The sequence below is a fragment of the Lottia gigantea genome (genome assembly GCF_000327385.1).
Source record: "Lottia gigantea unplaced genomic scaffold LOTGIsca_24, whole genome shotgun sequence".
NCBI lineage: Eukaryota > Metazoa > Mollusca > Gastropoda > Lottiidae > Lottia > Lottia gigantea.
Window position 1 is genome coordinate 352502 of NW_008708707.1, and position 12505 is coordinate 365006.

Consider the following 12505-nt stretch of genomic DNA (forward strand, 5'->3'; position numbering starts at 1 on the left):
TAATCCGCCCAATGGAGTTTGGGGGGTTTAAATGCACCCCCCCCCCCCCCCCCCCCCCCCCCACTTTAATTTTAAAAATTAGTCAACATTTGTCCCCCGATAGAATCAGTCTATCCCGTACTTGTACCTCCAGTCTGGGACAGCCAATGAAAACAGAGGCTTTTAATAGTATTTAACTCTTTAATTTATATAACAATTTAAAGGGACAGATTCACCATTTTTGGGGGTCGATTTGTGTCATGAATATATGTCAATAGTCTTCAGCATGACCCGAAATGTGACAAAATCGCTAAATCCTTCAAAAGCTGCCTTGATAAGGTGAAAAAAAAGAGCTACTCAAACAATAGACCAATGGAATGGACTATTGAGCTGCCAAGATTTGCTGACTGGACCAGCAGTCCTGCTAACTCCAATATCCCATTAATGTTTATAAAAATGTAGTAAAATTCCAAAAAATGGTCCATAAGACGCTGAAGATTGACTCCAATATATTTCATTGGTCTAATAAGGCACATGAAAATAAATAAACCAAGAACAAATCCATACAACATACTGGCAAAACATTGGTAGCAGCTAATGAGCTTTCACACAAGGAAGTATATCAATCATAATTGAGTAAGTATTTCATAATGAAAAGTGGTATAAGGTGTCTAGAAGAGTAAGCACACCCTGCCAATAACTATCAGTTGCAGTAATATAAGCCCCATCCTCATAAGTCCAATAAGGTAGATAAAAATTTGAATATAAAACACCCAATTCAAATCATTTCAGTCATTTTAAGTTGATAAAGAGATCCTTTCTTTTCAGTTGAAGAAATGTAAGAAGAAAAAGTACAATTATTTTCATTTCAGTAACATCAAGCTATTTTTGTTCTGTTGCGTTTCTGAGCTCCCATTATCATTTAGTCATAATCTGAAGCATTCTTCAATTGATTAAAGAGATAGTACCACTTAGAATGGATGATCAATCTTGTTGGACTTACCAGGTGCCATGACTAAAGAATAGAATCCCTATATAAGATGATATATCTATTAAACTAAGTAATTGGTGAAATACGCTTCTAAGCATGTTTCAAAATCACTTTATTGAATGAATTATTACTTAATTGAATGAATTATTACTTAGTTTAATGGATTAATTGGATTAAAGAGGGATTATGTTGTATAGTTATGACACCAGGTAAGTCCACTGATGAACAAAGACAAATTTTAACCAATTTAAAAATCTCAATTTTTTGGTCATCCTAAGAGGTAATGTATCTTTAAAGAGTTTGTTATCATTATCTAGCATAGAAAAACAGGAAGCAAAACTCTCAATGATATCATTTCAGTTATTTCAAGTAGTTAAAGTAGCCATTTTCTTTCTGATGCGTTTTCGTGCTTTTTTAGAAAGCCCAGGATCAAGTAACCGAGTATTGAGGTCTTTAATTGTCTGGCCTTGAGACGTACTCGTTGCTGCTGCCGTCTGAGGTTTGATTTTTTTATTTTTCACTTGAAAACTTTTACTTTCTTCTTCATCTTCCTCTTCACAAATTGTCCTTTTTTTACCTGAAAATAGAAGAAGATCAAAAGTGGGAAAGTTTAAAACAAAATCAAATTAAAGAAAAAAAGAAAGAAGGACTCAAGGGAATCTACTCCATGTTGACCATTTGGTCCAATCTTAGTTTCCAAGATCATCTGTACCCCTTTACCGCTCTGGAATAATGAGAAAATATTACTTATTCAAGGCCACTAGTTTTTCAAAGGCTTACACGTAAAAAAGGTTTTTCTTTTTTACAGTCAGTGTTGCAGGTAAGAGGGGCTGACATGGAAAAAGCTTATAGTCTTCGGTTGGGAGGCCCCTTGTGCTATAGGCTGTGCACGTTAAAGATTCCTTGACAGTTAGAAATCAAAACAGAGAAAGCTAATGAAGCTGTCCTCATGGTGTTGCCCGTACTCAATAGCCTACATGGTGCAGAAGAGTTGGACGTACAACTCCATTCATTTCATTTTTTGGCACAGCCATTAAAATTAAATTTTTCCCACCTTTAAACTCTGGATGTCTATCTCTAGCATTAAACTGTAATCTCCTTTCTATCTTGTTCTTTATCAGACTGTTCGTTTTAATGACTTCAGATTTTTTCTTCTCGTGACTCTGATGTTTGGTTAATGTGTCCTTTTCTCCTGACCTTAAATTAAATCATAACTTTTTAATGAATCTGGAGTTATGTGTAGCCATTTTACGATCGTTTACTCCATGGACAGGGCTATAAGAAAATTAAGAACAATTTTTTTTTTACAAGGAAAACAACTTAGGTTCACAAGGATCTTTTCTACCAGCTGGGTGTGGTAGAAACATATTGGCAATGATCTTTCAGGGATTAAACACACCCATTAACTACTGCTGACTGCATGATTCAGGCAGTAGGCCTACAGTACATGTTGTTAGTGTAACAATGAGTAAAAAGAATAGGGGCCTCATATGAATGAATAGGATAATGCCTCTTCTAAATCGCAGGCTTGAATATAATTCAACAGATTGCATAAAGGAATGAACCTTGTAGTGCTGTGTTTCTTGAAATTTTTATGTTTGTTGAAATTGGTCCCACCGCCATTAGTGGATGTCAGAGGATCATCATCGTCAGCAAGAGCCTTTCTTTTCTTTGAATAAAAGTTAGGATCTAGACCAAGCCATGAGGCTGCTACGCCTTTATAGGCAGTATTCACTTCAATTCCACCCGACATGGTTCAAAATGATTGAACTAGCCCCCAATCATGTTCAATCTGTCAAAATATGGAACTTCACCACGTTGTTTTGTTGACAAATATTGATTGAACCTTGACCTTTGTAGAGGCTAAACAAGTCGGAAGTAGAGTTGAGCCAGTAGCTTATTTTCTTGTTATCCAGACGTCATTCACTGCAGTGTTTTTACTATAAAAAAGGCTGGATAATCATTGAAGTCAATGTAAACAATATGGCGTCAAATTCCAATGATTCACAGAAATAATTAATTTTTTTTTATGATTTAATGTCTTGATAAAGAAGAAAATGGCGTCTGAAAGAGGTCGGTTAGACATTAAGAGTGAGGGACTTCGATGGAATGAGCTGAAATCAGTATTACAACTGTCTGATGAAGCTTTAGCTACTTTACTCATTGACAGGTGTGTATGGAACATCACTTGTCACATACAATTTCACCTGCAGTCTTCAGGAATGGAAAGATACTGATACTTTGCAGACCAGTGACAGTGATGTATATTCGTTCATTGTATCAGATAACAGATAATCCCAAGACAAAAGATTTTACACACATAGTGTTGTATCTATGAATATTCCAAAAGTTGATATGGAGAAGATTGCCCTTACTCATCAGGTCATCAGGTTATTTTGGATAAGCTATATTAAAAGTCTTCTTGATTTGTTTGTGGTCATATTTATCAGATATTTTTTTCCTGATTTCAGCTATCTTCAAACTGATTCTCCAAGAAATGGAACAAGTAAAAGGTAGGCCTTTTTATTTTTCTCAAAATATTATCACTGAGGTAAGTTATTCTTTATCAAATTTTTGTTTGTACATCAAAGAAGAATAGAGAAATGACCAATATTTTGTGATCTTAATTCTAAATTCATTTTCAGGCGTAAAGGTTCCATGAAATCTCGAAAGATGAATAAAGCAACAAAAACTCAAAGTTTTGATCTCAGTGAATATGGTGTACAGTTTCCGTAAGTTTCTTGGTATTTCTTGTCAATCTAGAACTTTAGTCAGACATGACTGGTAAATACAACCAATTTGCTATTCTATTCTGAAAAACTTCAGCCAAATCAACAACCAAGAATCTAGTCAGACATGACTGGTAACTACAACCATATCAAAACCCCTTACAATAGTATGTATTTCAACAGGCAACAAGAAAGAGAGAATGATTTAGACCTGGAACCAGTAAGTGCTATAGATGAAGTTTTCAACCTGAACTATGGTCACAGTATTGAGAACGATGCCACCAGAATCAACCAGACCACTCTGCACCCAGCCTATGTCACAGACCCATGTGCTGCCTCAAGAGAATCCGCATATATTGTTCATAACAGCTGTTTGATACAGTTAGCCAATCAGAACCCTCCATCTCATTGTAACATTAAAAACTGTAGAGCTGACGTCAGTATGGTGAAAAAACAGACTGGAACTACTGTCTACTTTATATGGGTATGTCTTTTTAGACTAGATTTACCAGTATTGTTTTTGAAGCTTTCATTGATGAAAATGAGTTCAGCTTTGTTTAAAAAGATAATCCCAAGATCTTGGGTCTTAATCTCAAAAATTGAACCCTGATAATTTACAGACTTTTAATGAAATGGAATGGAGTTTTATGTCCGGCTTTTCTGACATGATTGGGCTAATCAAAGGGAACAAACGTTATCCCTACAGGCAGCTGAAATTGAGCTCTATGAGATTTGTACTTATACCTTGACTGCAATTGAAATAGTAACCTTTTTTTGTATCATTGAAGTTTGTAAATGAATGGATTTGATTGGATTGTCTACTAAGCTAGTAAGATGATTAAATTCCTAAATTATTCAAGTCTATTCAAGCATTCCTTCTTCCTTTAAGGCATGCTCCAAAGGTCATACAATAAGAGAATGGTCATCGCAGCCGTCATTACAAGGTGAAGGTCATCTGGGAGATCTGATATTGGCGTGTGGTATTGTGATGTCTGGGTGTAATTACAACCAAATAGCGTTACTATTTAAACTTCTCAATATAGATTGTATAAACTCTGAATCGTTTGAATATTTCAACTGTAACTTCGTCCAGCCCAAAATATTATCTTATTGGAATTCAGAACAACGTGAAATATTGTCAGCATTAAATGGAAGAGATGTCATTTTAGTGGGTAAGTTAAGTTTGAGATGGTAACACTGGATTTTAGTAGGTGAGACTTCCTAAGATCTTGCATTAAATTAGCTCTGCCGCTTCTGGATTGGATCAATCTTGTTTGAGGATAAACTGAGGTACATCAACAGAATAAAAAACAAAATAAATTTAGTGATTTCATAGATAAATCAGATATAAATATCGCCAAGAGTCACTTGGAAAAATGGACGATGTGTGTCCATGGGTTTTTCTATAATAATGTTCGAAAATTACAAATTTGTTTGGAACCATTTTGATTTAAGGGAGTGCACCTGTAGACCCATCCTTTGTATATTTATGAATTTCCATAGCTATATTTTGCCACTTTTATTGATTCCTTCAATACTGAGCAGAAAATAAGGGTGTAAAATTCCATTTTATTCCAGGGTGTGGTTTGAGAGACCAATCTGAAGATTTGATGAAATTTCTGACATTTTGTGTGTTAGATTATGAATCCAATGATGTGTTATATATTTCCATACTTGATAAAGACAGTGTAGATGTCGCAATGGATTCTGAGAAATTAGAGTTACAGGCCTTTATTCAAGCTCTTCAATCAGTTCAAGCGTCTGGTGCAAGAGTGATTGAAGTAGTCACAAACATTCAGCCAAAAATTAACAACCTTTTAAGTAAGTGAACCTTCTCCTATGCCTGTTTATATCCTGGTATTTTAATTACATTGTCATCTATTCACACTCTGAGAAAAACACATTGTCAAACTATATAAACTTTGTCTTATACCTTGACTGCAAGAGCCACCTTTCTTGTATCACAGAATGCAGCGATTTGATTGGATTTTACGCCAGCAAATACAGAGTCCCTGACAGAAAGCAAAATGCCCTCATGTTTACAGCCTTTCTGGCGAGGGCTCTGATTTGCTGTATTTGCTGGCGTACGCTGCATTCTGTGATACAAGAATGTCATAGATTGTTCCAGATAGAAAAGCTTTGCTCCACGGAATATATGTCCATCTTTTTTCCAACAGGAAAGAAATATCCAGAAATTAAGAGAAGCTTTGATATGTGGGATGGAGCCAAATTTATTGGAAAAACCATAGTTCAGGTAATCTTATATTTATCTAAATCTTTAAGGATTTGGGTTGGCTTCAAGTTGTTTTCTTGTCTAGTGATAGGGGTTTAAGGCCGATATAGGGTTGACTTGGAAGCACTGGGCGTGGCTTCAGAATTTACTTGTTTGCCTTGAAGTGGTAAAGGAATGAAACATTTAGTCGAAGAAGAAATGCTTATCATATTGATATATATATTTTTTTTATTTGTCCCTATTCTTTAGGCATCCAACCATACTAATTGTCAAAATCTGTTGCCATGGTTACCAGAAATTATCAACCATTTCCTTGAAACGAGTAAAACTTGTGCCGAAATTTCTGGATCCTTATGGGTTTCAACAGATGAAGAGGCTTTCAAGGTTTGGAGATATTAGTCAAATGGATATGGTGATGTTAATTGTCCGTCCGTCTGTCATTTTTTTGTTGTGGACATAAATAGTTCTATAAAATGTAGATACACCTCTGATAAGATGTAGATATCGCAAGGGTCCCTAGATACCATTAGCAGCTTTTGAGATAGTAATGTCATATATTGTTCTGCTCGTCATATATGGTTAAGCATTTCTATACATACAGTACCCACTGAAGTCTGATTGAAAATTGGAATGGTGCAAATTGATGCTATCAGTGTCCCCTATACACATAGTAAGTTTAGCAATCCCTTTATACTGAAAGATGCTACCTTTATATTATGTTTTGATAATGTTTTGAATACCACAGCATCTTTTAGTTAATCTTCAATATTTTTTCAGGACAGTTTTGTGACTGGTATAATCCATCACACAATGAACAACCACAAATGGATGAGTGGCCAATGTCTACATGGTCCCCTGGAGGACGAAGATGCGTTTCCATGGTTACAGCCAGACAGTCCCGCACACAATCAACTGAAACATGTTTTATTGGATAAAAAGATGTCTTCTATCATTGGCAACTTTTCAACTAATAGGTAAACATTTCAAATGATCTGATTCAATGAGTTTTTGCCAAACAGTGGTCAATGAGGGAAATTTTTCCATTTCCAACTGTAGAGTTTAGTTTGGCTTATACCTGATATAGGAGAGTCAACTTCCATTTCCAAAACTAGCTATACTGGTGAGAATTTTATACCCAAACACATATCAACAGCATAAACTGAGCTCTTTACTTTTCTAGGATTTCACTCCATTGAAATCTACACAATGACCAAAATCTCAGATAATGGAGATATTACCTACTATCACTGTATTTTGTGTATTTCAGGACAACTTGTGGTCTAGAGAAACTAGTGAAATATATCTCCGTATATACTTCAAATAACAATTACTATAGGTAAACATTTATTTTATAAAATTGATATTATTTTCAGTTCTTGACATTTGGTTTCTTTAAGAAAAACGTTTTATGTGTATAAGGAAAACTGATAGCATTGATATGCACCTTTCCAATTTTCAATCAGACGTCTGTGGTTCTTGCAATTACACTAAAATTTGACCTTATGATGACCTTGTTGACAGATGACCAAGGATCAGTTGACAGAAAAGATTTCTTGAAAACCAGATTTCCTATCAATATAATATATGGATGTTTATTTTCAGTTTTGAAGAATACAAATGTCGTGTATATCTAGCAGTGTTAGACTTTATAAATCATCATAACTTACCAAACCATGTTGATGATCAAGGCCAAGAAACGTAAGTTAACTCTATACAGTATAATTGTGAGTATAATACTCATTTTTTTACTTATACAGAGCTTGCCAAACTAGGGAAAAATAGAAGTTTAATTTTGACACTTTTAAAGATAAATTTATAAACCTTCATGGGTGATTAAGAAGATAAGTTGAAGGGTTTAGAGTGGACAACTAGGAGAAAAAAAACGAGCAAGATTGAGTTAACTGTGAAAAAGCATGAAATTAAAATTTGAATTTCCAGAGACTGAAATGAAGGTGTTTTTTTTATGTTTTGTAGATTGGAAAAGACCCATTCCTCTTACAGTAGCCAGTTTGAGTATCAGAATAAACAGGAAAGCAAACAGTATCTGTACTTACCAAGGGTTGTAGAAAAAATAGTTGGAGCTGCTTTAAATTCCTTGATGGGTGGAAGATGACTTTGTATTTTGTGTTCTGCAGAATTAGCAGTATCTACATCAACCAAGGGTAATGGAGAAAATATAGTCAGAGTTGCTTTAATTTCTTGTTAACTCATTCCTTGATGTTTGGATGATGTTTTTGTATTTTGTGTTCTGGGAAGATGGGATGAAGAGGACTAGTATCTTCATTTACCAAGGGTAATGCCAAAAATAGTCAGAGTTGCTTTAAATCTAAGTTAATTCATGTGTGGAAGATGTCATGGGGGCCATGAACAATAGAGAGAGAGAGGGGGGGGGGGGCATCTAGTGCTTTAGATGTATTTGCCAAAAGCCTATTTTGATCTCAAATTGTGTATTTTTTTGTACTTTTTTAATATGATTTAATCTTAACATTCCTTTAAGTTGGCTTTAAGCTTAAGCTTGAATTTTAAGCTCCTGTATACTTTTAGTGCTCCAATTATTTAAGCATTCCAGAGGCCCAAGTGTCTAAGCATTCCAAATTTACATAATAATTCTTAATATTATTTTTTCTCATTCTGAATTTGTTTAAGATACCACTTGATACAGAAATGAATAAATTTTGAATTATCTGGGTAAATTTTTTAAGTTTAAGACCCTTTATATTTGTACAAGTTGTCAGTGGTATTATATTTTAATATTGTGATTTTGTACCAGTATTTTGATGTATTTTGTGATTTTATGAATTTTATGAATTTTATGGATTTTATGAATTTTAGTACTTGATTCAGTAGTTGTTGGAAGAAAAATAAGACGTATGTTTATTAAGGTGCTTTTAGAATGATATTAGTTAGTGTATTTTTAATAACTTAATGTAGTAGAAATATGTTAATAATGATAATAATGATAATGATGATAATGACAATAGTAATGATGAAAATGATATTAATATTGATGATAATGATAATGATAATAATAATGATAATGATAATAATATTAATGATAATGATGAAAATGATGATAATATTGATGATAATGATAATGAAAATGATAATAATGATGAAAATGGAAATGATTATAATATTAATGAAAATGATAATAATATTAATGATAATGATAATATTAATAATGAAAATAATAATGATAATAATAATAATGAAAATAATAATAATATTGATGATAATGATAATGATAATATTAATAATGAAAATAATAATGATAATAATAATAATATTGATGATTGATGATAATGATAATAATAATAATGAAAATAATAATGATAATAATAATAATGAAAATAATAATATTTATGAAAATGATAATAATATTGATGATAATGATGACGATAATACTAATAATAATGATAAAATCTGTACATCTGTAGATTTTGTCAGACATGACCGGCCAATTGTACCAAACCACAGCCCTGTTGAACAATACTGCCTAGTGCTTTTTTAACTTGCCAAATTAGATCTCTTTTAGCTCAAGTTTGTATTATTGTATATTTTTTGTAATAAAGGATAGAGAAAAAAAAATTTTAGTGGACCATATCCCTTTTATACGTTGCAGTATGGCATAGTTTATATTTATTTTGGAAGTGCTTTTGTTGTTTTCTATTGTTTTGTATTAAAGTTTTACGTAAAGTTGGCTTTAAATAAGTATTTAAGAAAAGAAAGTAGGAAGGAAAATAAAGGAGTAAAGGAAGAAAGGATGCGAAAAGGGGAGGGAAAGGGAAGGGGAGGTAACATGCTTACTAAGATAAGGAGGGGGGGAGGGGGGGGGGGGGGGGTAAAAGCTTGGGAATTTGTACGGATGACATGTCCAAGGTCATCAAGGTGATAGCCGACCTAAATCAAAAGACCATTGTCTCTACGTGGCCTAGCAAATGACGTCATAATGCAACACTTTCTTCATTTCCTTATGAAGCCGAATTAATTTTGCCTGCTTGATTTTGTTAAAGAAATGGTTTAAAAGTAATGGCTAAACTTATATAATGATGAACACACCTATTACGGAAGGAGCCGAACCAGGTAAAAACATAGCTTTAATACTTTTCCTACATTTTGAAGGCATACGGTCATACACTTTTCATGTAGAAACCAGATTAGGCCTACACTGTGTTTGAGACAGTTGTGTTTCCACACTATTGGTGCCACGATCATGCCCCCCCCCCCCCCCCCCCCTTCACGAAATGAGGCTGGACTGGATTGGCACCACTATCCGACCCCCCGTCCTTATACACACACACTTTCAAATTTCTTATCGTTTCGTAAATGCCTGATGCTGTGAGCCCCCCCTCGACAATTCTTTGACCTACTAATTAATGAAATTAAAAACGCCACTGCGGCACTAGACGTAAAACTCCATTCATTTCATGTCATATCCTTACAATTAAAACAGGATTATATTGAAAGTATCTCTTCAATCATTTTCACAAATCAATAACCGACTGTCTAATACGACAATACACAGATAATGATGATCATTGATATGATATCTGGCTAGCGACAATGTGTTTATGTCGTAGTTAAGGCCATTATAAAGTATAGCTATTTGAATAAAGGGTATTAAAAGATAAGATATAGGCCTACTAGTATTATTATATCAATATATTCTTTCAAAATGGCAGATCAAGGTAGGATTTAGTTTTGATTTTTATGCTGATTAGTTGTGTAGTGTTTCGATTTTGATTTATAATATTGAGTAGCAATTGCGGTTGTGGTGCCAGGCCAGATGTGCTTACTTTTCTAGACACCTGATACCACTTTTCATTATGAAGTTCTTCATCATTTCTGATTGATATACTTCCTCATTGTTCTGTATGTTAGCCTGTCGGATGTCCTCGCACAGGAGGCAGATTCTAATGTTAAGTCGAGACGAGACGGAAAACTTCATTTATTTCAGTCAGTTTTATTTTTGAAGAGATAAGACTCCTTTCTTGCCGCCAGTCCAAAAGTTAGACAAGAGCTATGGCCTTGCCACTTCTTGGATAAAAGAAATTTCAATATGCAATATAGTTTGAATCCTTTTGATATTTTCAGAAGATGCACCACCACCTCAGAAACCCAAGGAAGTCGAAGTTCTCTCAGAAAGCAGTATGACGTTGTTAGCGCGCTTCTTGGGGCAAGAGAACGACATTGACATTATCATGTTCGCCATGTTGTTGAATATCCCTACTGCAGCAATTATCAGGAACATTTTTGATGTTAACCCTAACGGCTTCGGTCAATCCAGCCCATCGGAGAAGGTTTCTGTATCGGAGAAATGCGTTCTGATGTGGAAAGAGTTAACTAAAGAGGGAAAAACAAGGGAGAGAATTCGGGAACTGGAACGTGCCCTCCGCGAGATGGATAAAGGCGACGTTGCGGACACTGTGATCGAAAGGCATCAAAATAAAATGGAGTTAACACCCGATGTTTTTGCTCAGTGATTTTATTTTTTTATTTTTCTTTATTCAAAGCAGTTTTAGTTTAATAAAAAAATGGTCTATGTATATATATGTTGGTATTCTTAAAGGGATTGTAGAAAGGTTTTAAAAACTTTATTGTGTATTGGGAGCGCTGTTTGCATTTATTCGCACCATTCCAATTTTCAGTCAGACATTTGTGGTTCTTGCAGTTTTAACACTGTGTCACATCTTCAGTCTTCACAATGATAACGAAGCAGACGTTATACCTTTACCATAGTCACTAAAATTAAGGGTTTGATGAGCCACTGTCGCAAAATGTTATGTGTTATTTAGTTCAATTAAGCAAAGTAAAGGGAATGCTCTACCCAGAAATAAATAAAATGTCCTGGTTTCGGTTTTGTGTTAAACCCGTAAGTGAAGACATATCTTCTGCACTTATTTGCTTCATTTGACAAGTAGGACGTTTACAACATCTCATTTCATTAAAAAATCAAGATGGCAATAGGGCGAAATTCCAATGTCAGAAACAACTGTTAAGAATTGACATTGACATCCGATCACAAAGGACTAATGTCAACCAATAAATAAAAACTGATATGAAAAGTATATCTAAAGATCCAAATTTAGCATGCACTCAAAACAAGCTGGAATCGTGGTGTCATTCAAGTGTCAGAGTGGAATTAATTTTGATTTCTATACGATGTTTACATGCTACCTTATGTTCGTGTCACTTATCATTTTCACTAAGTTTGATTTAATATTGTGCCTTTTAGAGTGTTTAAGAGCTAAGAAAATTGAACGCGTTTTTTAAAACATGGGCAATAACTTGCTTTAAAATCTTTTTCAATATTTTTATTTTCAATAGGGTTCATCTTTAGATAATAATAAACAATTTCACTAAGTTTCGTCATATTCCGTAAAGAATTGTACTTTATGGAGTGTTTACGAGCAATTGTGGACGGACCGTCAGACTGGCGGACATGGGTGACGTCATTATATGCTCCACATTGTACGTGGACGTAGACATTGTTACATATTCTGAAAATAACTATTTCATATTTTTTATATTTATTTTTTACGTCAATCACATTGGTTTTGGGGCTTATATAAT

At 34.1% G+C, this 12505-nt stretch overlaps 3 protein-coding genes across 3 annotated transcripts; 2 read left to right on the forward strand and 1 right to left on the reverse strand.

The window, feature by feature from the left end:
* Positions 1–170: 170 nt before the first annotated feature.
* Positions 171–2815, reverse strand: LOTGIDRAFT_231883 (hypothetical protein). Its single transcript, XM_009055253.1, has 3 exons — positions 2536–2815; positions 2025–2167; positions 171–1547 (listed from the first exon to the last, which is right to left on the reverse strand). The coding sequence occupies exons 1-3, from the start codon at positions 2721–2723 to the stop codon at positions 1336–1338; spliced, it is 543 nt and encodes a 180-aa protein (XP_009053501.1). The 5' UTR covers positions 2724–2815; the 3' UTR covers positions 171–1335.
* A 212-nt stretch (positions 2816–3027) lies between these two features.
* Positions 3028–8045, forward strand: LOTGIDRAFT_160195 (hypothetical protein; the record flags this gene model as incomplete). Its single annotated transcript, XM_009055254.1, has 12 exons — positions 3028–3140; positions 3442–3483; positions 3616–3702; positions 3883–4183; positions 4589–4871; positions 5278–5520; positions 5877–5953; positions 6182–6316; positions 6710–6906; positions 7200–7268; positions 7535–7630; positions 7907–8045. The coding sequence occupies 12 exons, from the start codon at positions 3028–3030 to the stop codon at positions 8043–8045; spliced, it is 1782 nt and encodes a 593-aa protein (XP_009053502.1).
* A 2562-nt stretch (positions 8046–10607) lies between these two features.
* On the forward strand, positions 10608–11415 carry LOTGIDRAFT_160196 (hypothetical protein; the record flags this gene model as incomplete). The annotated part of the gene is made up of 2 exons (XM_009055255.1): positions 10608–10620; positions 11027–11415. The coding sequence occupies 2 exons, from the start codon at positions 10608–10610 to the stop codon at positions 11413–11415; spliced, it is 402 nt and encodes a 133-aa protein (XP_009053503.1).
* Between the last annotated feature and the right edge of the window lie 1090 nt (positions 11416–12505).

Coding starts and splice junctions, on each gene's coding strand:
- LOTGIDRAFT_231883 (XM_009055253.1), bottom strand. CDS start 2,723: ATGTCGGGTGGAATTGAAGTGAATACTGCCTATAAAGGCGTAGCAGCC. Junction 2,168..2,535: donor AAGAAACACAGCACTACAAG/GTTCATTCCTTT, acceptor ATTTAATTTAAG/GTCAGGAGAAAAGGACACAT. Junction 1,548..2,024: donor TAGACATCCAGAGTTTAAAG/GTGGGAAAAATT, acceptor TTCTATTTTCAG/GTAAAAAAAGGACAATTTGT.